The sequence below is a fragment of the Callionymus lyra genome, chromosome 15, assembly GCF_982586985.1.
Source record: "Callionymus lyra chromosome 15, fCalLyr1.hap1.1, whole genome shotgun sequence".
Classification (NCBI taxonomy): domain Eukaryota; kingdom Metazoa; phylum Chordata; class Actinopteri; order Syngnathiformes; family Callionymidae; genus Callionymus; species Callionymus lyra.
Window position 1 is genome coordinate 6876587 of NC_141832.1, and position 26825 is coordinate 6903411.

Genomic DNA, 26825 nt, shown 5'->3' on the forward strand with positions numbered 1-26825 from the left:
AATGCAATAATTTTAGTTCAATATTTTAATTCAATATTTTTTAGTTCAATATTTTTAATTCATTATTTTTTAATTCAATATTTTTTAATTTAATATTTTAGTTCAATATTTTTATTCAATATTTTTTAATCCAATATTTTAATTCAATAATTTTAGTTCAATATTTTTAATTCAATATTTTTATTCAATATTTTAATTCAATATTTTAATTCAATATTTTTTTTAATTCAATATAAATGTTGGTAAAATAGAGTCTCAAGACTAAACCAGCAGAGCTCAGAGCTACTTTCAGCCAATCATGAGACGCACAGACGATCATGTGACGAGGTAGAAGCTCATGATCAACTAGCTCGGTGCTCTGTTGGTCATGTCTGGTGTTGATTCTGAAGGTTTGATTCACGACATTATTCATCAGATCAGAGGTTGTTGTTCGTCATGTGACCCTCGTGACCCTCTTGACCCTCGTGACCCCAACCCAGTGGAGGTCAGAAGAGGACGGTGTGTGTGTGTGTGTGTGTGTGTTTGTATGTGTGTGTGTTTGTGCGTGTGTTTGGCTATATATGTGTTTGTATGTGTGCGTGTATATATGTCTGTGTGTATATGTGTGGATGTGTGTGAGTTTATATGAGTGGATGTGTGTGTGTGTGTGTGTATATGTGGATGTGTGTGTGTGTATATATGTGGATGTGTGTGGATGTGTGTGGATGTGTGTGCATGTGTGTGTGTGTATATATATGTGGATGTGTGCATTTATATATATCTGTATATATGTGTTTGCATATACTGTATGTGTAGATGTGTGTGTGTGTGGTTGTGAGTGTGTGTATATATGTGGATGTGTGTGTGTATATATATATGTGTATATGTGTGTGTGTGTATATATGTGTGTGTGTGTGTATATATATGTGTATATATGTGTGTGCATATATGTGTAGATGTGTGTGTGTGTGGTTGTGAGTGTGTGTATATATGTGGATGTGTGTGTGTATATATATATGTGTATATGTGTGTGTGTGTATATATGTTCGGGTGTGTGTGTGTGTGTGTGTGTATATATGTGTGGATGTGTGTTTGTGTATATGTGTGTGTATATAGGTGTAAGGTAAGGTAAGGTAAAACTTTATTGTTAATGTTTAAGTCTGTGTATGTGTGTGTGTGTGTGTGTGTGTGTGTGTGTCATGACTGCAGGACTGTGGTCCCAGAATAGCCGTGAACAAGTGTGATAACATGTTCCTGGACTCTGAGGGTCTCAGTGTAATCAGTAGAATGTTCTCCACAGAAGCAGGTCAATGTTGTGTGTTTGTCTCGAGCTGTTCTTGTGTTTACTGGTTTAATATGTCTCGTGTTCACATGAAACCACCTCGTCTGTCGTGCTACTCTTCATCTTCATCTTCATCTTCATCATCTTCATCTACATCTTCATCTACATCTTCATCTTCATCATCTTCATCATCTTCATCTACATCTTCATCTTCATCTTCATCTTCATCTTCATCTTCATCTTCATCATCTTCATCTACATCTTCATCTTCATCTTCATCTTCATCATCTTCATCATCTTCATCTACATCTTCATCTTCATCTTCATCATCTTCATCTACATCTTCATCTTCATCTTCATCTTCATTTTCATCTTCATCTTCATCATCTTCATCTACATCTTCATCTTCATCTTCATCTTCATCATCTTCATCATCTTCATCTACATCTTCATCTTCATCTTCATCTTCATCTTCATCATCTTCATCTACATCTTCATCTACATCTTCATCTTCATCATCTTCATCATCTTCATCTACATCTTCATCTTCATCTTCATCTTCATCTTCATCTTCATCTTCATCTTCATCATCTTCATCTACATCTTCATCTTCATCTTCATCTTCATCATCTTCATCATCTTCATCTACATCTTCATCTTCATCTTCATCTTCATCTTCATCTTCATCTACATCTTCATCTTCATCATCATCTAGATCTTCATCTTCATCTTCATCATCTTCATCATCATCTTCATAATCTTCATAATCTTCATCTTCATCTTCATCTTCATCATCTTCATCATCATCTTTATCATCATCTTCATCATCTTCTTTATCATCATCATCATCTTCATCATCTTCATCATCATCTTCCTCTTCATCTTCATCTTCATCTTCATCTTCATCTTCATCTTCATCTTCATCTTCATCTTTATCATCTTCATCTTCATCATCATCTTCATCATCTTCATCATCATCTTCATCGTCTTCATCATCATCTTCATCATCATCTTCATCATCTTCATCATCATCATCTTCATCATCATCTTCATCATCTTCATCATCATCTTCATCATCATCATTATTATTATCATCTTCATCATCTTCATCATCTTCATCTTCGTCATCTTCATCATCATCTTCATCATCTTCATCATCATCTTCATCATCATCTTCATCATCTTCATCATCATCTTCATCATCACTCCTGAAGGTGTTATCAGTAGATAAAGCAGTGAAGTGTGAGCAGTTATTTCCAGACTGATGAAGTCTGGTCTCCATCAGTGTCAGTCGCTGGTCAAGCCGTGGCTTCACGGTGCAGGAGAGACTTTCAAAATAAGACACTAGGACAACGTCGATGTGAAAGATAATTGTTTCTATGGATCGTAAGAACCTGAAGAAGATGAATTCAATTATTTTAAAATGTTATATTAAATGATTATTAAATGATTTCATCTGAATCATCTTAAGATGTTTATAGTCAGTGTCGTAAACAACAACACCATGATGTTTCATCATTTACGCTTGTTTTGAATGTAGCCATTAGCACTAAGATCAGGATCATAGAAACATCAAGTCACATGATAAAAACACATTGATTGATGTTTATGTATTTTTATGGAGATTATATTAACAACACGTTTTTAAAATAATGACAAAATAATACAAATCAATAGAATAATAATAAAGAATTATAAAAGAATATTTAAATGTAAATAATAAAAGTCAATAAACTCAGTAATAAATAAAATTAATCCTCTTATGTTTATCAGTGTTTTATTTTTTAGACGTACTTTATAATTAATTAATACTAATTAATTATTATATAACTTTTTTCAAATGAAATAAATTAGAAATGATTCTTAAACAAATATTTCATTAAATGCATAAAAAACACAAACTTGTAACATTTGAACAGTACTTTCAAAACTACGAAGCCTCTGATTTACTTCCATAATAAACCAACAAAATATTTAAATCAGTGCACTTGACTTTTATTTTGAAAGGCCAATTAAGCGCCACTTCCGCACCGTGTGCGTTCGCGTGGACTTGTCGCTCCTCCTGTCGAGGCTCGCGCTCCTCTGGGGTCAGAAGCGGCTCGTGACGAACTTGACCGGATGATCCTCTCTCTCCGCGTGACGTCATCACCGTCTCGAACCTGCTCTCGGTGACGGACGTGTGACGTCATCCTCACAAACAACTTTCATCGCTTTTTTCACGGCGCGCGCGGCATCTTCCGTCTCCAGGGCAACCAGCGACCGCTGACGTCAGAGTCTTGACCTGGACAGGTGCATGTGAGCTCACCTGAGCGCGAGGCAGGATGCCGGTGAGACGAGGTCACGTGGCGCTTCAGAACACTTACCTGGACACCATCATCCGGAAGTTCGACGAGCAGAGTGAGTCCGAGAGTCACGTGACTTCAAAATCAACTTCGTTGTTGAAATGACTTTAGTTGTTGAATGACGTCATTACACGAGAGTTGTGAGTGTTTGATCAACTTTTTTAATTTAATACAGTTTTAATGAACAAAGATTTATTTATTTATTTATTAAAGATAAAGTGTTCAACAGATATTAGCCGTTAGCTTTCATGAAGCTAACAGTTACGTAGCAGAAATTAAAAATCCAATGTTGTGTTAAAAACGTTTTAAATGAGTATTAATTATAATTAATTAACAATAATTGTGTTGTTTTTCTTTAACATGAATTTACTTCAACGTGTTTTAAAGAAGTTATCATTAGTTAGCTTGTGTTTGGCTAGTTTAGCTAACAGTGTATAAACTAGTTTGTTGAATGTAAGTGTGTATGCGTTAAAGTGTGCGTGTGTATGTGTGTTAAAGTGTGTATGTGTGCGTGTGTGTTGAAGTGTGTACATGTGTGTTAAAGTGTGTACGTGTGTTTAATTGTGTATGTGTGCGTGTGTGTTGAAGTGTGTACGTGTGTGTTAAAGTGTGTACCTGTGTTTAATTGTGTATGTGTGCGTGTGTGTTAAAGTGTGTATGTGTGTGTTAAAGTGTGAATGTGTGTGTTAAGTAGTGCATGTGTGTGTGTGTGTGTTGAAATGTGTATGTGTGTCTTAAAGTGTGTGTGTGTTAAAGTGTGTACGTGTGTTTAATTGTGTATGTGTGCGTGTGTGTTGAAGTGTGTATGTGTGTGTTAAAGTGTGAATGTGTGTGTGTTAAAGTGTGTATGTACGTGTGTGTTAAGTAGTGCATGTGTGCGTGTGTGTTGAAATGTGTACGTGTGTCTTAAAGTGTGTGTGTGTTAAAGTGTGAACGTGTGTTTTAAAGTGTGTACGTGTGTCTTAACGTGTGTGTGTGTGTTAAAGTGTGTGTTAAAGTTTGTATGTGTGTGTTAAAGGGTGTACATGTGTGTTTAAGTGTGTATGTGTGTTAAAGTGTGTATGTGTGTGTTAAAGTGTGTGTGTGTGTTAAAGTGTGTACCTGTGTGTTAAAGTGTGTATGTGTGTGTTAAAGTGTGTATGTTAAAGGTTGTATGTGTGTGTTAAAGTGTGTATGTGTGCGTTAAAGTGTGTATGTTAAAGGTTGTATGTGTGTGTTAAAGTGTGTACGTGTGCGTTAAAGTGTGTACGTGTGTGTGTTGTTTCCCTTCAGAGTAAAAAGACTAAATCAATGATAACAGATTATTTTTCTCACGATGTTTGGTCTGAAGCTCAACGTTCTCACACTCGCTCTCGTGGACAACAACACATTGTGACGACATAACAGACACACAACTGTCCTCCAGTCGCATCCTCCGGGATCAGAGCGAGCAGCTGTGAAGGATCTCCGTCTCTTCTACACTTTGAACAATGATGTCCTCATGATAAATCAGAAGATCATGGACGAGTTCATAATAGTTCTTCTCAGAAGATCATGGACCAGTTCATAATAGTTCTTCTCAGAAGATCGTGGACCAGTTCATAATAGTTATTCTCAGAAGGTCATGGACCAGTTCATAATAGTTCTTCTCAGAAGGTCATGGACTAGTTCATAATAGTTCTTCTCAGAAGATCATGGACTAGTTCATAATAGTTCTTATCAGAAGATCATGGACCAGTTCATGATAGTTCTTCTCAGAAGATCATGGACCAGTTCATAATAGTTCTTCTCAGAAGGTCATGGATAAGGTTATAGTAGTTCTTCTCAGAAGATCATGGACCAGTTCATAATAGTTCTTCTCAGAAGATCATAGACCAGTTCATAGTAGTTCTTCTCAGAAGATCATGGACCAGCTCATAATAGTTCTTCTCAGAAGGTCATGGACTAGTTCATAATAGTTCTTCTCAGAAGATTATGGACTAGTTCATAATAGTTCTTCTCAGAAGATCATGGATCAGTTCATAATAGTTCTTCTCAGAAGGTCATGGACTAGTTCATAATAGTTCTTCTCAGAAGATCATGGACCAGTTCATAATAGTTCTTCTCAGAAGGTCATGGACCAGTTCATAATATTTCTCTTCAGAAGATCATGGACCAGTTCATAATAGTTCTCTTCAGAAGATCATGGACCAGTTCATAGTAGTTCTTCTCAGAAGATCATGGACCAGTTCATAATAGTTCTTCTCAGAAGGTCATGGACTAGTTCATAATAGTTATTCTCAGAAGATCATGGACTAGTTCATAATAGTTCTTATCAGAAGATCATGGACCAGTTCATAATAGTTCTTCTCAGAAGATCATGGACCAGTTCATAATAGTTATTCTCAGAAGGTCATGGACCAGTTCATAATATTTCTCTTCAGAAGATCATGGACCAGTTCATAATAGTTCTCTTCAGAAGATCATGGACCAGTTCATAATAGTTCTCTTCAGAAGATCATGGACCAGTTCATGATAGTTCTTCTCAGAAGATCATGGACCAGTTCATAATAGTTCTCTTCAGAAGATCATGGACCAGTTCATAATAGTTCTCTTCAGAAGATCATGGACCAGTTCATGATAGTTCTTCTCAGAAGATCGTGGACCAGTTCATAATAGTTATTCTCAGAAGGTCATGGACCAGTTCATAATAGTTATTCTCAGAAGATCATGGACCAGTTCATGATAGTTCTTCTCAGAAGATCGTGGACCAGTTCATAATAGTTCTTCTCAGAAGATCGTGGACCAGTTCATAATAGTTCTTCTCAGAAGATCATGGACCAGTTCATAATAGTTCTTCTCAGAAGATCGTGGACCAGTTCATAATAGTTCTCTTCAGAAGATCATGGACCAGTTCATAATAGTTCTTCTCAGAAGATCATGGACCAGTTCATAATAGTTCTCTTCAGAAGATCATGGACCAGTTCATAATAGTTCTCTTCAGAAGATCATGGACCAGTTCATGATAATTCTTCTCAGAAGATTGTGGACCAGTTCATAATAGTTCTTCTCAGAAGGTCATGGACCAGTTCATAATAGTTCTTCTCAGAAGATCATGGACCAGTTCATGATAGTTCTTCTCAGAAGATCGTGGACCAGTTCATAATAGTTCTTCTCAGAAGATCGTGGACCAGTTCATAATACAGTAGTTCTTCTCAGAAGATCATGGACCAGTTCATAATAGTTCTTCTCAGAAGATCGTGGACCAGTTCATAATAGTTCTTCACAGAGGATCATAGACTAGTTATAATAGTTCTTCTCAGAAGATCGTGGACCAGTTCATAATAGTTCTTCTCAGAAGATCGTGGACCAGTTCATAATAGTTCTTCACAGAGGATCATAGACTAGTTATAATAGTTATTCTCAGAAGATCGTGGACCAGTTCATAATAGTTCTTCTCAGAAGATTGTGGACCAGTTCATAATAGTTCTTCACAGAGGATCATAGACTAGTTATAATAGTTCTTCTCAGAAGATCATGGACCAGTTCATAATAGTTCTTCTCAGAAGGTCATGGACCAGTTCATAATATTTCTCTTCAGAAGATCATGGACCAGTTCATAATAGTTCTCTTCAGAAGATCATGGACCAGTTCATAGTAGTTCTTCTCAGAAGATCATGGACCAGTTCATAATAGTTCTTCTCAGAAGGTCATGGACTAGTTCATAATAGTTATTCTCAGAAGATCATGGACTAGTTCATAATAGTTCTTATCAGAAGATCATGGACCAGTTCATAATAGTTCTTCTCAGAAGATCATGGACCAGTTCATAATAGTTATTCTCAGAAGGTCATGGACCAGTTCATAATATTTCTCTTCAGAAGATCATGGACCAGTTCATAATAGTTCTCTTCAGAAGATCATGGACCAGTTCATAATAGTTCTCTTCAGAAGATCATGGACCAGTTCATGATAGTTCTTCTCAGAAGATCATGGACCAGTTCATAATAGTTCTCTTCAGAAGATCATGGACCAGTTCATAATAGTTCTCTTCAGAAGATCATGGACCAGTTCATGATAGTTCTTCTCAGAAGATCGTGGACCAGTTCATAATAGTTATTCTCAGAAGGTCATGGACCAGTTCATAATAGTTATTCTCAGAAGATCATGGACCAGTTCATGATAGTTCTTCTCAGAAGATCGTGGACCAGTTCATAATAGTTCTTCTCAGAAGATCGTGGACCAGTTCATAATAGTTCTTCTCAGAAGATCATGGACCAGTTCATAATAGTTCTTCTCAGAAGATCGTGGACCAGTTCATAATAGTTCTCTTCAGAAGATCATGGACCAGTTCATAATAGTTCTTCTCAGAAGATCATGGACCAGTTCATAATAGTTCTCTTCAGAAGATCATGGACCAGTTCATAATAGTTCTCTTCAGAAGATCATGGACCAGTTCATGATAATTCTTCTCAGAAGATTGTGGACCAGTTCATAATAGTTCTTCTCAGAAGGTCATGGACCAGTTCATAATAGTTCTTCTCAGAAGATCATGGACCAGTTCATGATAGTTCTTCTCAGAAGATCGTGGACCAGTTCATAATAGTTCTTCTCAGAAGATCGTGGACCAGTTCATAATACAGTAGTTCTTCTCAGAAGATCATGGACCAGTTCATAATAGTTCTTCTCAGAAGATCGTGGACCAGTTCATAATAGTTCTTCACAGAGGATCATAGACTAGTTATAATAGTTCTTCTCAGAAGATCGTGGACCAGTTCATAATAGTTCTTCTCAGAAGATCGTGGACCAGTTCATAATAGTTCTTCACAGAGGATCATAGACTAGTTATAATAGTTATTCTCAGAAGATCGTGGACCAGTTCATAATAGTTCTTCTCAGAAGATTGTGGACCAGTTCATAATAGTTCTTCACAGAGGATCATAGACTAGTTATAATAGTTCTTCTCAGAAGATCATGGACCAGTTCATAATAGTTCTTCTCAGAAGATCGTGGACCAGTTCATAATAGTTCTTCACAGAGGATCATAGACTAGTTATAATAGTTATTCTCAGAAGATCATGGACCAGTTCATAATAGTTCTTCTCAGAAGATCGTGGACCAGTTCATAATAGTTCTTCTCAGAAGATCGTGGACAAACATGTTTTCTGTTTCCAAATGTTCCCACAGATCGAAAGTTCCTCATCGTCAACGCTCTGATGAAGAACTGCGGCATCATCTACTGCAATGAAAGGTTCTGCCACATGTTCGACTTCACCAGAGCTGAGATCATGCAGCAGTCCGGCACCTGCACCTTCCTGGCCGGTCCTGGTACCATGAAGAGCTCCCTGACTCAGCTGGCCCAGGCTCTCATGGGCTCTGAGGAGCGCAAGGTGGAGATACTTTACTACGCCAAAGAAGGTGAGAAGATCCTGTTAGTGGAGCAGAAATAAAATCAGGACAAACATGAAGAAACCAAACCAGGAAGCCACCATCAGGAAACAGAAGTTGGTTGAAGTTCTTTCACTTCTTCTGGCTCCAGCTCCTCAGGTGCTGTTGTCATGGAAACGTGAACGATGCCAACAGGCCCGTCTGCCACACGTGTGTCGATGTGTTGTGATCTCACGGCTATTTTTAGACGCCCGTTTACCCATCATGCCCTGCTCACACGGGGGGGGGGTGTCCCGGTGCTGACCCGGACTGAGACTTGAACGCGTCTAGTCTGGAACGTGCCTCTGGTTCAACTCCGGGTGCCCCCTCACCTCTGACCCCTGGATCCTAACACTGTACTTTTGCTGTTGTTTACAAATGTTCCTGAAATTGAACCAGCATATGTAGTATTTACAGACCACATGACTCTAGTAACGTATACTTTACGTCTAATAAAGTATATATGTGTAACAGTACTTCACTCTGCTGTTGTGATAGTGTAGTAACAGGTATATATATGTAGTATTGTCCAGTACTTGACTCTGGTGTTGTGATAGTGTAGTAACAAGTATATACGTATGTGTAGTATTGTCCAGTACTTGACTCTGGTGTTGTGATAGTGTAGTAACAAGTATATATGTGTAGTATTGTTCAGTACTTGACTCTGGTGTTGTGATAGTGTAGTAACAAGTATATATGTGTAGTATTGTCCAGTACTTGACTCTGGTGTTGTGATAGTGTAGTAACAAGTATATATGTGTAGTATTGTCCAGTACTTGACTCTGGTGTTGTGATAGTGTAGTAACAAGGATATATGTGTAGTATTGTCCAGTACTTGACTCTGGTGTTGTGATAGTGTAGTAACAAGTATATACAGTATGTGTAGTATTGTCCAGTACTTGACTCTGGTGTTGTGATAGTGTAGTAACAAGTATATATGTGTAGTATTGTCCAGTACTTGACTCTGGTGTTGTGATAGTGTAGTAACAAGTATATATGTGTAGTATTGTCCAGTACTTGACTTTGGTGTTGTGATAGTGTAGTAACAAGTATATATGTGTAGTATTGTCCAGTACTTGACTCTGGTGTTGTGATAGTGTAGTAACAAGTATATATGTGTAGTATTGTCCAGTACTTGACTCTGGTGTTGTGATAGTGTAGTAACAAGTATATATATGTGTAGTATTGTCCAGTACTTGACTCTGGTGTTGTGATAGTGTAGTTACAAGTATATATGTGTAGTATTGTCCAGTACTTGACTCTGGTGTTGTGATAGTGTAGTAACAAGTATATATGTGTAGTATTGTCCAGTACTTGACTCTGGTGTTGTGATAGTGTAGTAACAAGTATATATGTGTAGTATTGTCCAGTACTTGACTCTGGTGTTGTGATAGTGTAGTAACAAGGATATATGTGTAGTATTGTCCAGTACTTGACTCTGGTGTTGTGATAGTGTAGTAACAAGTATATACAGTATGTGTAGTATTGTCCAGTACTTGACTCTGGTGTTGTGATAGTGTAGTAACAAGTATATATGTGTAGTATTGTCCAGTACTTGACTCTGGTGTTGTGATAGTGTAGTAACAAGTATATATGTGTAGTATTGTCCAGTACTTGACTTTGGTGTTGTGATAGTGTAGTAACAAGTATATATGTGTAGTATTGTCAAGTACTTGACTCTGGTGTTGTGATAGTGTAGTAACAAGTATATATGTGTAGTATTGTCCAGTACTTGACTCTGGTGTTGTGATAGTGTAGTAACAAGTATATATATGTGTAGTATTGTCCAGTACTTGACTCTGGTGTTGTGATAGTGTAGTAACAAGTATATATGTGTAGTATTGTCCAGTACTTGACTCTGGTGTTGTGATAGTGTAGTAACAAGTATATATGTGTAGTATTGTCCAGTACTTGACTCTGGTGTTGTGATAGTGTAGTAACAAGTATATATGTGTAGTATTGTCCAGTACTTGACGCTGGTGTAGTGATAGTGTAGTAACAAGTATATATGTGTAGTATTGTCCAGTACTTGACTCTGGTGTTGTGATAGTGTAGTAACAAGTATATATGTGTAGTATTGTCCAGTACTTGACTCTGGTGTTGTGATAGTGTAGTAACAAGTATATATGTGTAGTATTGTCCAGTACTTGACTCTGGTGTTGTGATAGTGTAGTAACAAGTATATATGTGTAGTATTGTCCAGTACTTGACTTTGGTGTTGTGATAGTGTAGTAACAAGTATATATGTGTAGTATTGTCCAGTACTTGACTCTGGTGTTGTGATAGTGTAGTAACAAGTATATATGTGTAGTATTGTCCAGTACTTGACTCTGGTGTTGTGATAGTGTAGTAACAAGTATATATGTGTAGTATTGTCCAGTACTTGACTCTGGTGTTGTGATAGTGTAGTAACAAGTATATATGTGTAGTATTGTCCAGTACTTGACTCTGGTGTTGTGATAGTATAGTAACAAGTATATATGTGTAGTATTGTCCAGTACTTGACTCTGGTGTTGTGATAGTGTAGTAACAAGTATATATGTGTAGTATTGTCCAGTAGTTGACTCTGGTGTTGTAGTATTTACAGACCACATGACTCTTGACGAAGTCGTAACTACTTTCATTTGTTTTCAAACCAAAATATGTCCAAACATCAGCTTCTAAAGCTGCTGGAGTCACTTTATCCTCTCGTCCTCAGCTGCTGCCATCTAGAGGCCGGAGGTTTAACTGCAACACAAACATGAACGAACATTAAAATATTTGAATGTTAATTGTTGATAAAAAAAAAAAATTGATACAAATGTATTAAAATGGTTAAATATGAACACAGTTTATTATTGTATCAGTGTTTTAACATACACTCACCTGACAGGTAGAGTCATGGTTAACATACTTTAGATCCCACGCTTAAAAGAAACTGGATGTTCATTGACGTGTCGTCATGTTTGAGCAGATAAAAGACATGTGAGGGGGCACCCGGAGTTGAACCAGGGACCTCTTGATCTGCAGTCAAATGCTCTACCACTGAGCTATACCCCCTGCTGTGATTATGTTGTTGTGTGTGAACGACACGTCACTGGTTTGATGAACTCATGACGGTTCTGGTTCTCCAGGAACTTGCCGGCCCTGCCTGGTGGACGTGGTTCCTGTCAAGAACGAAGAAGGATCCGTCATCATGTTCATCCTGGACTTCCAGGAGTTGATGGATCCAACACTGAAGAAGTCTGGACTGAAGCAGCGCGTTGCTCAAGGGTGGATCTACTGTAAGCATTCTTCATCTCTGATGATGATGATGATGATGATGATGATGATGAAGGTGATGGTGATGAAGATGATGATGATGATGAAGATAATCATGAAGATGATGGAGATGATGATGATGAAGAAGATAGTAATAATGATGAAGATAATAATAATAATGATGAAGATGAAGATGAAGATGAAGATGAAGATGATGATGATGATGATGATGATGATGATGATGATGATGAAGATGATGATGATGATGATGATGATGAAGAAGATTATAATAATAATAATGATGATGATGAAGATGATGAAGATAATAATAATAATGATGAAGCTGATGATGAAGATGATGATGAAGATGATGAAGAAGATAATAATAATAATGAAGAAGATGATGATGATGATGATGAAGATGGAGATGGAGATGATGATGAAGAAGATAATAATAATAATGAAGATGATGAAGATAATAATAATGATGAAGATGATTATGAAGATGATGACGATGGTGATGATGAAGATGATGAAGATGATGAAGATGATGAAGATGATGAAGATGAAGAAGATAATAATAATGAAGATGATGAAGATAATAATAATGATGAAGATGATGAAGATAATAATAATGATGAAGATGATGAAGATAATAATAATGAAGATGATGAAGATAATAATAATGATGAAGATGATGAAGATAATAATAATGAAGATGATGAAGATAATAATAATGATGAAGATGATTATGAAGATGATGACGATGGTGATGATGAAGATGATGAAGAAGATGAAGATGAAGAAGATAATAATAATGAAGATGATGAAGATAATAATAATGATGAAGATGATGAAGATAATAATAATGAAGATGATGAAGATAATAATAATGATGAAGATGATTATGAAGATGATGACGATGGTGATGATGAAGATGAAGAAGATAATAATAATGAAGATGATGATAATAATAATAATAATGAAGAAAATAATAATGATAATAATGATGAAGATAATAATAATAATAAAGAAGATAATAATGATAATAATGATGATGATGAAGATTATAATAATAATAATAATGATGAATAATAATAATAATAAAGAAGATAATAATGATAATAATGATGATGATGAAGATGATAATAATAATAATAATAATGAATAATAATAATAATAAAGAAAATAATAATGATAATAATGATGATGATGAAGATGATAATAATAATAATAATAATGATGAATAATAATAATAATAAAGAAGATAATAATGATAGTAATGATGATGATGAAGATGATAATAATAATAATGATGAATAATAATAATAATAATAAAAGAAGATAATAATAATAATAATGATGAATAATAATAATAATAAAGAAGATAATAATAATAATTTCTTCTCAGGTCAGAACCGGAGGATGCAGATGAAGCTGCCGGTTCTACCCTCACTCAGGAGAGCTTCTCTGTCCAAGGACGAGTTTGAAGGCGTGGTCGTGGACTTCCTGCAGGTGAGCAGCTGAACACACGCGTGTGTTTGAACAAGCGTGTGTCGCTGACGTGTCATGTTTGATCAAACATGTGTGTTTGAGCAGATAAAAGACATGTGAGGGGGCACCCGGAGTTGAACCAGGGACCTCTTGATCTGCAGTCAAATGCTCTACCACTGAGCTATACCCCCTGCTGTCAATCACACCAGACTATCACCGTCAAACCTCAAACCTTCACTGAAATACTGCAGTATATATCAGAATCTCAATGTGATCAAGAATATATATATATATATATATATATATATATATATATATATATATATATATCAAGAAGATAAAGATAAAAATGTTTCAATTAATATAATTTAATATGTTTCACTATTTGAAACTTTAATTCCAAAGATTCAGAAATAGTTTAAAACCAAATGTTTTTAGTTCTTTAAAATTGTGGGTATAATAGAGTCTCCAGACTAAACCAACAGATCTCAGAGCTACTGATCATGAGCTTCTCGCCTGAAAGATTGATCAGTAGCTCTGAGATCTGTTGGTTTAGTCTTTTATATGGAATTAAATAATATTGAGTTAAGAACATTTATTTTTGAATGATTTCAATTAAAAAATCAAACTATATATGTAAAAAAAACAACTCATTTGACAATAGTTTTTAAATTTGATTAAAAATCAATTTAAAAAAATCAACCTTAAAAGGATAAATGATGGAAAACCTAAACAATGAATCAATATTTAAATTTGAGTTAATGTTAATACAATAAGAACATGAGTTAATAACCCGTCGGTGTCTCTGCAGCCGAGCTCCGAAGACGTCCCGTTGAAGGAGTTCCGTATCCCGTCCAAGGAGAGCTGCCTTCAGTCGGAGACCGAGGCCCTGATCGAGCAGGACCCCCCGGTGCATTCTGGGAAGCGTCGCTCGCTGCTGCCCGAGCGTCTGGACCCTCGAGCTCCTCCTCGCAGCCGCTCGCGGGACAGTCTTCGCAGCCTCCGCCGGGCGTCCTCGCTGGACGACGTGGACGGGACGAGAGGAGACGACGACGGCGGTGAGTGTGGCCTCTGACCTCTGACCCCTGACCCCTTCGCAATAAAGGTTGTGCCGCAGATCTGAAGCCCAGCAACTCCACCTCCGACTCCGACCTGATGAGGCTCAGAACCGTCCAGCGCGTCCCTCAGGTGACCCTCAACTTCAGCGCCGACCGGACCGGACCGCCCTCGCCCGCCGAGATCGAGATCATCGCGCCCAGCAAGATCAAAGACCGGACGCAGCACGTCACGGAGAAGGTGACCCACGTCACGCAGGTGAGTGGTTCTGTGACGATCAATCAAATCTACAAACACATCAAAGTCGACAAGTGTCAGGAGACGACGCTTCATGACGTGCTTTCATCGCCTCAGACATGTTTGTCTGTGTGGCCATGTTGACTCTCACCTCAGGTGTGACAGCTGTCAATCTTCACACACTCCACCGATCAAACACTCCTGAACTAGAGTGACCATACATGTACATAACATGTCCTCTTAAAACATGTCCTCTCATAACATGTCCTCTTAAAACATGTTCTCTTATAACATGTCCTCTTAAAACATGTCCTCTTAAAACATGTCCTCTTAAAACATGTCCTCTTCTAACATGTCCTCTTAAAACATGTCCTCTTAAAACATGTCCTCTTAAAACATGTCCTCTTAAAACACATCCACTTAAAACATGTCCTCTTAAAACATGTCCTCTTATAACACATCCTCTTAAAACACATCCTCTTGAAACATGTCCTCTTAAAACATGTCCTCTTATAACATGTCCTCTTAAAACATGTCCTCTTATAACATGTCCTCTTGAAACATGTCCTCTTATAACACATCCTCTTGAAACATGTCCTCTTAAAACATGTCCTCTCATAAAATGTACTCTTATAACATGTCCTCTCATAAAATGTACTCTTAAAACATGTCCTCTTAAAACATGTCCTCTTAAAACATGTCCTCTTCTAACATGTCCTCTTAAAACATGTCCTCTTATAACATGTCCTCTTGAAACATGTCCTCTTATAACACATCCTCTTGAAACATGTCCTCTTAAAACATGTCCTCTCATAAAATGTACTCTTATAACATGTCCTCATAAAATGTACTCTTAAAACATGTCCTCTTAAAACATGTACTCTGATAGCATGACCTCATGTCCAGAATATGTCTAGAACATGTCAACAATATTTTCCGAACATGTCCAGTCTGCCTGAACCTCTGAGCAGGTCCTAAAAGATGGTTCTGGAGCAGGTTCACAAGCTTCTCTGGGGAAGTTCTGGCAGCTCTTGTGGACGCAGGTCTGTGGTTGAGGTTCTGCTGCTCTTATGAAAGCCATAGTATCGAGCGTCTCTCTGAGGTGACCTTGGTCTGTGGCGTTAATGGACGCAGAGGTCATCTGCTGAAACTCTCTCTGGGTCTGATCCTGCTGAACTTGTCTGGACCTGAAGTCCAGCTGGACTCTGATGGTCCTCCGACGACTGAGACTAAAATCAACTTCAAACTGAAGTTGTTCTTGAGCCTCTTGTGTAATTAGATTTCGACTGTGAAGAGAAATTAAGGTTTTTATTGATCGTGTATTTGATTTGTCTGCGTCACTGAGTCATGGTAACAGCAGGTTTATGTTGATGTGGCGCCCCCTGTTGGCGAGTTTTCATTATTTTGTTAACTCAAGATTGAACCTTGGGAGAGAATTTTTATATCCTTTGACTTTATTATTGAGAAAAAAAATCTTTCAATAAAGACATTATTGAATAGAATATGAAAAACAATCCAACAACAACTACATTTAAATGAACACATTCAAAGTTTTAACATTTGAAATGTAAAATAATTCAATAATCTGAAGACTCTAAACTAATAAATATAAAGTCATGACTTCACGCTGTGAGCAGGGTTCGAACCTGCGCGGGAAGATCCCATTGGATTTCAAGTCCAACGCCTTAACCACTCGGCCATCACAGCTCATGCTCTCACCTGAGAATGACTCACTTAAGACTCACCAGACCTGTTTGTTCTCTTGTGTGAACCAGGATCAGACCAGACGAGTAGATACAGATCATGGTTCTTGACTTACAAGGTTCTAAAGACAATACACAGCTCTAGTTCCTGGCCTTCTGTTTCAACTGTGCTGCCTCCTCGCTCTGATCCCGACACTCTGGAGTCACAGAGGCATGTTTAGATGTTATCTATGTTCAGTTGAAGGTTTTTACTTTCATGATAAAATCTTCTCTCCAACTGAACTGAGGTCAGTGATCAGATCGATCAACAGTTTAGAGTCCAGCGTCATCTGAGCTGACCACGTGTAGGTGTGGGGGGTGAGAGGGAGGGAGGACAGTGGATGGCAGGATGGGTGAGGATCAGGTCTAAGTGAAGGAGGACGAGTAAGAGACAGAGATGGTTAGATGTCAGCATGAGCCTCAAGCAGAAGCTTCAGCCGGTGAGTACTTTGATCCTTTGATCTGATGTTTCCACTCTGACATGAGGATGTCTCGTTCTGTTACAACATGTTTATACTCTGACATGAGAATGTCTCGTTCTGTTACAACATGTTTATACTCTGACATGAGAATGTCTCGTTCTGTTACAACATGTTTATACTCTGACATGAGAATGTCTCGTTCTGTTACAACATGTTTATACTCTGACATGAGAATGTCTCGTTCTGTTACAACATGTTTATACTCTGACATGAGAATGTCTCGTTCTGTTACAACATGTTTATACTCTGACATGAGAATGTCTCGTTCTGTTACAACATGTTTATACTCTGACATGAGAATGTCTCGTTCTGTTACAACATGTTTATACTCTGACATGAGAATGTCTCGTTCTGTTACAACATGTTTATACTCTGACATGAGGATGTCTCGTTCTGTTACAACATGTTTATACTCTGACATGAGAATGTCTCGTTCTGTTACAACATGTTTATACTCTGACATGAGAATGTCTCGTTCTGTTACAACATGTTTATACTCTGACATGAGAATGTCTCGTTCTGTTACAACATGTTTATACTCTGACATGAGGATGTCTCGTTCTGTTACAACATGTTTATACTCTGACGTGAGAATGTCTCGTTCTGTTACAACATGTTTATACTCTGACGTGAGAATGTCTCGTTCTGCTACAACATGTTTACACTCTGACATGAGAATGTCTCGTTCTGTTACAACATGTTTATACTCTGACATGAGAATGTCTCGTTCTGTTACAACATGTTTATACTCTGACATGAGAATGTCTCGTTCTGTTACAACATGTTTATACTCTGACATGAGGATGTCTCGTTCTGTTACAACATGTTTATACTCTGACGTGAGAATGTCTCGTTCTGTTACAACATGTTTATACTCTGACGTGAGAATGTCTCGTTCTGCTACAACATGTTTACACTCTGACATGAGAATGTCTCGTTCTGTTACAACATGTTTATACTCTGACATGAGAATGTCTCGTTCTGTTACAACATGTTTACACTCTGACATGAGAATGTCTCGTTCTGTTACAACATGTTTATACTCTGACATGAGAATGTCTCGTTCTGCTACAACATGTTTACACTCTGACATGAGAATGTCTCGTTCTGTTACAACATGTTTACACTCTGACATGAGAATGTCTCGTTCTGTTACAACATGTTTATACTCTGACGTGAGAATGTCTCGTTCTGTTACAACATGTTTATACTCTGACGTGAGAATGTCTCGTTCTGTTACAACATTTTTATACTCTGACGTGAGAATGTCTCGTTCTGTTACAACATGTTTATACTCTGACATGAGAATGTCTCGTTCTGTTACAACATGTTTATACTCTGACATGAGAATGTCTCGTTCTGTTACAACATGTTTACACTCTGACATGAGAATGTCTCGTTCTGTTACAACATGTTTATACTCTGACATGAGAATGTCTCGTTCTGTTACAACATGTTTACACTCTGACATGAGAATGTCTCGTTCTGTTACAACATGTTTATACTCTGACGTGAGAATGTCTCGTTCTGTTACAACATGTTTATACTCTGACGTGAGAATGTCTCGTTCTGTTACAACATGTTTATACTCTGACGTGAGAATGTCTCGTTCTGTTACAACATGTTTATACTCTGACGTGAGAATGTCTCGTTCTGTTACAACATGTTTATACTCTGACGTGAGAATGTCTCGTTCTGTTACAACATGTTTACACTCTGACATGAGGATGTCTCGTTCTGTTACAACATGTTTATACTCTGACATGAGAATGTCTCGTTCTGTTACAACATGTTTACACTCTGACATGAGAATGTCTCGTTCTGTTACAACATGTTTATACTCTGACATGAGAATGTCTCGTTCTGTTACAACATGTTTATACTCTGACATGAGAATGTCTCGTTCTGTTACAACATGTTTATACTCTGACATGAGAATGTCTCGTTCTGTTACAACATGTTTATACTCTGACATGAGAATGTCTCGTTCTGTTACAACATGTTTATACTCTGACGTGAGAATGTCTCGTTCTGTTACAACATGTTTATACTCTGACATGAGAATGTCTCGTTCTGTTACAACATGTTTATACTCTGACATGAGAATGTCTCGTTCTGTTACATCATGTTTATACTCTGACATGAGAATGTCTCGTTCTGTTACAACATGTTTATACTCTGACGTGAGAATGTCTCGTTCTGTTACATCATGTTTATACTCTGACATGAGAATGTCTCGTTCTGTTACATCATGTTTATACTCTGACATGAGAATGTCTCGTTCTGTTACAACATGTTTACACTCTGACATGAGAATGTCTCGTTCTGTTACAACATGTTTACACTCTGACATGAGAATGTCTCGTTCTGTTACAACATGTTTATACTCTGACATGAGAATGTCTCGTTCTGTTACAACATGTTTACACTCTGACATGAGAATGTCTCGTTCTGTTACAACATGTTTACACTCTGACATGAGAATGTCTCGTTCTGTTACAACATGTTTACACTCTGACATGAGAATGTCTCGTTCTGTTACAACATGTTTACACTCTGACATGAGAATGTCTCGTTCTGTTACAACATGTTCATACTCTGACATGAGAATGTCTCGTTCTGTTACAACATGTTTACACTCTGACATGAGAATGTCTCGTTCTGTTACAACATGTTTATACTCTGACATGAGAATGTCTCGTTCTGTTACAACATGTTTACACTCTGACGTGAGAATGTCTCGTTCTGTTACAACATGTTTACACTCTGACGTGAGAATGTCTCGTTCTGTTACAACATGTTTATACTCTGACGTGAGAATGTCTCGTTCTGTTACAACATGTTTATACTCTGACGTGAGAATGTCTCGTTCTGTTACAACATGTTTATACTCTGACGTGAGAATGTCTCGTTCTGTTACAACATGTTTATACTCTGACATGAGGATGTCTCGTTCTGTTACAACATGTTTATACTCTGACATGAGAATGTCTCGTTCTGTTACAACATGTTTATACTCTGACATGAGGATGTCTCGTTCTGTTACAACATGTTTATACTCTGACATGAGAATGTCTCGTTCTGTTACAACATGTTTATACTCTGACATGAGAATGTCTCGTTCTGTTACAACATGTTTATACTCTGACATGAGAATGTCTCGTTCTGTTACAACATGTTTATACTCTGACATGAGAATGTCTCGTTCTGTTACAACATGTTTATACTCTGACATGAGAATGTCTCGTTCTGTTACAACATGTTTACACTCTGACGTGAGAATGTCTCGTTCTGTTACAACATGTTTATACTCTGACGTGAGAATGTCTCGTTCTGTTACAACATGTTTATACTCTGACATGAGGATGTCTCGTTCTGTTACAACATGTTTATACTCTGACATGAGAATGTCTCGTTCTGTTACAACATGTTTATACTCTGACATGAGGATGTCTCGTTCTGTTACAACATGTTTATACTCTGACATGAGAATGTCTCGTTCTGTTACAACATGTTTATACTCTGACATGAGAATGTCTCGTTCTGTTACAACATGTTTATACTCTGACATGAGAATGTCTCGTTCTGTTACAACATGTTTATACTCTGACATGAGAATGTCTCGTTCTGTTACAACATGTTTATACTCTGACATGAGAATGTCTCGTTCTGTTACAACATGTTTACACTCTGACGTGAGAATGTCTCGTTCTGTTACAACATGTTTATACTCTGACGTGAGAATGTCTCGTTCTGTTACAACATGTTTATACTCTGACGTGAGAATGTCTCGTTCTGTTACAACATGTTTACACTCTGACGTGAGAATGTCTCGTTCTGTTACAACATGTTTATACTCTGACGTGAGAATGTCTCGTTCTGTTACAACATGTTTATACTCTGACGTGAGAATGTCTCGTTCTGTTACAACATGTTTATACTCTGACGTGAGAATGTCTCGTTCTGTTACAACATGTTTATACTCTGACATGAGAATGTCTCGTTCTGTTACAACATGTTTATACTCTGACATGAGAATGTCTCGTTCTGTTACAACATGTTTATACTCTGACGTGAGAATGTCTCGTTCTGTTACAACATGTTTATACTCTGACGTGAGAATGTCTCGTTCTGTTACAACATGTTTATACTCTGACATGAGAATGTCTCGTTCTGTTACAACATGTTTATACTCTGACATGAGAATGTCTCGTTCTGTTACAACATGTTTACACTCTGACATGAGAATGTCTCGTTCTGCTAAAACACGTTGATACTGTGACTCTGGTCTCTCCAGGTTCTCTCTCTCGGTGCTGATGTTCTTCCCGAGTACAAACTCCAAGCTCCTCGGATCCACAGATGGACCGTCCTCCACTACAGCCCCTTCAAGGCGGTCTGGGACTGGATCATCCTGCTGCTGGTCATCTACACGGCCGTCTTCACGCCGTACTCGGCGGCGTTCCTCCTCAACGAGGCGGAGGACGAGCGGCGCACCTGCGGCTACACCTGCAACCCCCTCAACGTGGTGGACCTGGTGGTGGACATCATGTTCATCGTGGACATCATCATCAACTTCAGGACCACCTACGTCAACCACAACGACGAGGTGGTCAGTCACCCCGGGCGCATCGCCCAGCACTACTTCAAGGGCTGGTTCCTCATCGACATCGTCGCCGCCATTCCCTTCGACCTGCTCGTCTTCCGCTCCGACACCGAGGAGGTGAGTCCTCCCCCTTTTCTTCACCTCCGTCGGCGTCCATCACATGTTTTATCGTCTTCATGATGGGATGCTTCAGGCAGGAAGTGATGGAGTGTGTGGTGTCGATAAAGTTGTGCGTGGACTTAAAAGAAAGAAGTTTACACTAAATAAATGAAACAAACTACATTAAATAAACGTCATAATAACTAAAGTTAATATAAAGTTAAAAATAAAGTAAAAACAAGATGAAAAAGTTATAAACATTTTTCTTTTCAAGTTGGAAAACTAAACTAAATACAAGTAGACAAAAGGTAAAAATAATAAATACAAATAAGAATAACAAGTACAAAAATACATGAAATGTTGAAAATAATTATGAATAAAAACTTTTTAAAAAATTAAAAAAGTTTATAATATAAACACTATCACAACACCAGAGTCAAGTACTGGACAATACTACACTTATATACTTGTTACTACACTATCACAACACCAGAGTCAAGTACTGGACAATACTACACATATATATACTTGTTACTACACTTTCACAACACCAGAGTCAAGTACTGGACAATACTACACTTATATACTTGTTACTACACTTTCACAACACCAGAGTCAAGTACTGGACAATACTACACTTATATACTTGTTACTACACTATCACAACACCAGAGTCAAGTACTGGACAATGCTACACTTATATACTTGTTACTACAGTATCACAACACCAGAGTCAAGTACTGGACAATACTACACACATATACTTGTTACTACACTATCACAACACCAGAGTCAAGTGCTGGACAATACTACACATATATACTTGTTACTACACTATCACAACACCAGAGTCAAGTGCTGGACAATACTACACATATATACTTGTTACTACACTATCACAACACCAGAGTCAAGTGCTGGACAATACTACACATATATACTTGTTACTACACTATCACAACACCAGAGTCAAGTACTGGACAATACTACACACATATACTTGTTACTACACTATCACAACACCAGAGTCAAGTGCTGGACAATACTACACATATATACTTGTTACTACACTATCACAACACCAGAGTCAAGTACTGGACAATACTACACTTATATACTTGTTACTACACTATCACAACACCAGAGTCAAGTACTGGACAATACTACACACATATACTTGTTACTACACTATCACAACACCAGAGTCAAGTGCTGGACAATACTACACATATATACTTGTTACTACACTATCACAACACCAGAGTCAAGTGCTGGACAATACTACACATATATACTTGTTACTACACTATCACAACACCAGAGTCAAGAACTGGACAATACTACACTTATATACTTGTTACTACACTATCACAACACCAGAGTCAAGAACTGGACAATACTACACTTATATACTTGTTACTACACTATCACAACACCAGAGTCAAGTACTGGACAATACTACACATATATACTTGTTACTACACTATCACAACACCAGAGTCAAGTACTGGACAATACTACACATATATACTTGTTACTACACTATCACAACACCAGAGTCAAGTACTGGACAATTCTACACTTATATACTTGTTACTACACTATCACAACACCAGAGTCAAGTACTGGACAATACTACACATATATATTTGTTACTACACTATCACAACACCAGAGTCAAGTACTGGACAATACTACACTTATATACTTGTTACTACACTATCACAACACCAGAGTCAAGTACTGGACAATACTACACATATATCCTTGTTACTACACTATCACAACACCAGAGTCAAGTACTGGACAATACTACACATATATCCTTGTTACTACACTATCACAACACCAGAGTCAAGTACTGGACAATACTACACATATATCCTTGTTACTACACTATCACAACACCAGAGTCAAGTACTGGACAATACTACACATATATCCTTGTTACTACACTATCACAACACCAGAGTCAAGTACTGGACAATACTACACTTATATACTTGTTACTACACTATCACAACACCAGAGTCAAGAACTGGACAATACTACACTTATATACTTGTTACTACACTATCACAACACCAGAGTCAAGTACTGGACAATACTACACTTATATACTTGTTACTACACTATCACAACACCAGAGTCAAGTACTGGACAATACTACACTTATATACTTGTTACTACACTATCACAACACCAGAGTCAAGTACTGGACAATACTACACTTATATACTTGTTACTACACTATCACAACACCAGAGTCAAGTACTGGACAATACTACACTTATATACTTGTTACTACACTATCACAACACCAGAGTCAAGTACTGGACAATACTACACTTATATACTTGTTACTACACTATCACAACACCAGAGTCAAGTACTGGACAATACTACACTTATATACTTGTTACTACACTATCATAACACCAGAGTCAAGTACTGGACAATACTACACATATATACTTGTTACTACACTATCACAACACCAGAGTCAAGTACTGGACAATACTACACATATATACTTGTTACTACACTATCACAACACCAGAGTCAAGTACTGGACAATACTACACTTATATACTTGTTACTACACTATCACAACACCAGAGTCAAGTACTGGACAATACTACACTTATATACTTGTTACTACACTATCACAACACCAGAGTCAAGTACTGGACAATACTACACTTATATACTTGTTACTACACTATCACAACACCAGAGTCAAGTACTGGACAATACTACACTTATATACTTGTTACTACACTATCACAACACCAGAGTCAAGTACTGGACAATACTACACTTATATACTTGTTACTACACTATCACAACACCAGAGTCAAGTACTGGACAATACTACACTTATATACTTGTTACTACACTATCACAACACCAGAGTCAAGTACTGGACAATACTACAGTTATATACTTGTTACTACACTATCACAACACCAGAGTCAAGTACTGGACAATACTACACTTATATACTTGTTACTACACTATCATAACACCAGAGTCAAGTACTGGACAATACTACACATATATACTTGTTACTACACTATCACAACACCAGAGTCAAGTACTGGACAATACTACACATATATACTTGTTACTACACTATCACAACACCAGAGTCAAGTACTGGACAATACTACACTTATATACTTGTTACTACACTATCACAACACCAGAGTCAAGTACTGGACAATACTACACTTATATACTTGTTACTACACTATCACAACACCAGAGTCAAGTGCTGGACAATACTACACATATATACTTGTTACTACACTATCACAACACCAGAGTCAAGTACTGGACAATACTACACTTATATACTTGTTACTACACTATCACAACACCTGAGTCAAGAACTGGACAATACTACACTTATATACTTGTTACTACACTATCACAACACCAGAGTCAAGTACTGGACAATACTACACATATATACTTGTTACAACACTATCACAACACCTGAGTCAAGTACTGGACAATACTACACATATATCCTTGTTACTACACTATCACAACACCAGAGTCAAGTACTGGACAATACTACACTTATATACTTGTTACTACACTATCACAACACCTGAGTCAAGAACTGGACAATACTACACTTATATACTTGTTACTACACTATCACAACACCAGAGTCAAGTACTGGACAATACTACACTTGTATACTTGTTACTACACTATCACAACACCAGAGTCAAGTACTGGACAATACTACACATATATACTTGTTACTACACTATCACAACACCAGAGTCAAGTACTGGACAATACTACACTTATATACTTGTTACTACACTATCACAACACCAGAGTCAAGTACTGGACAATACTACACTTGTATACTTGTTACTACACTATCACAACACCAGAGTCAAGTACTGGACAATACTACACATATATACTTGTTACTACACTATCACAACACCAGAGTCAAGTACTGGACAATACTACACTTATATACTTGTTACTACACTATCACAACACCAGAGTCAAGTACTGGACAATACTACACTTATATACTTGTTACTACACTATCACAACACCAGAGTCAAGTACTGGACAATACTACACATATATACTTGTTACTACACTATCACAACACCAGAGTCAAGTACTGGACAATACTACACTTGTATACTTGTTACTACACTATCACAACACCAGAGTCAAGTACTGGACAATACTACACTTATATACTTGTTACTACACTATCACAACACCAGAGTCAAGTACTGGACACTACTACACATATATACTTGTTACTACACTATCACAACACCAGAGTCAAGTACTGGACAATACTACACTTATATACTTGTTACTACGCTATCACAACACCAGAGTCAAGTACTGGACAATACTACACTTGTATACTTGTTACTACACTATCACAACACCAGAGTCAAGTACTGGACAATACTACACTTGTATACTTGTTACTACACTATCACAACACCAGAGTCAAGTACTGGACAATACTACACTTATATACTTGTTACTACACTATCACAACACCAGAGTCAAGTACTGGACAATACTACACTTATATACTTGTTACTACACTATCACAACACCAGAGTCAAGTACTGGACAATACTACACTTATATACTTGTTACTACACTATCACAACACCAGAGTCAAGTACTGGACAATACTACACTTATATACTTGTTACTACACTATCACAACACCAGAGTCAAGTACTGGACAATACTACACTTATATACTTGTTACTACACTATCACAACACCAGAGTCAAGTACTGGACAATACTACACTTATATACTTGTTACTACACTATCACAACACCAGAGTCAAGTACTGGACAATACTAC

The 26825-nt window shown here is 37.4% G+C and overlaps 1 protein-coding gene and 3 non-coding genes across 4 annotated transcripts in view; 1 reads left to right on the forward strand and 3 right to left on the reverse strand.

Moving 5' to 3' along the window:
- Positions 1–3562: 3562 nt before the first annotated feature.
- Positions 3563–26825, forward strand: part of kcnh6a (potassium voltage-gated channel, subfamily H (eag-related), member 6a) — a 33392-nt gene continuing 10129 nt past the window's right edge. The window contains exons 1-7 of the mRNA XM_087808724.1: positions 3563–3658; positions 8749–8979; positions 12102–12251; positions 13640–13743; positions 14534–14780; positions 14828–15036; positions 21537–21959. Coding sequence (XP_087664850.1) covers positions 3583–3658; positions 8749–8979; positions 12102–12251; positions 13640–13743; positions 14534–14780; positions 14828–15036; positions 21537–21959 — 1440 coding nt within the window. The 5' untranslated portion in view covers positions 3563–3582. The remainder of the gene's footprint in view (positions 3659–8748; positions 8980–12101; positions 12252–13639; positions 13744–14533; positions 14781–14827; positions 15037–21536; positions 21960–26825) is intronic.
- Positions 11956–12027, reverse strand: trnac-gca (transfer RNA cysteine (anticodon GCA)). The gene has a single exon. It is a non-coding gene; the product is annotated as a tRNA-Cys (tRNA).
- Positions 13842–13913, reverse strand: trnac-gca (transfer RNA cysteine (anticodon GCA)). Its single transcript has one exon. It is a non-coding gene; the product is annotated as a tRNA-Cys (tRNA).
- On the reverse strand, positions 16641–16722 carry trnas-uga (transfer RNA serine (anticodon UGA)). Its single transcript has one exon. It is a non-coding gene; the product is annotated as a tRNA-Ser (tRNA).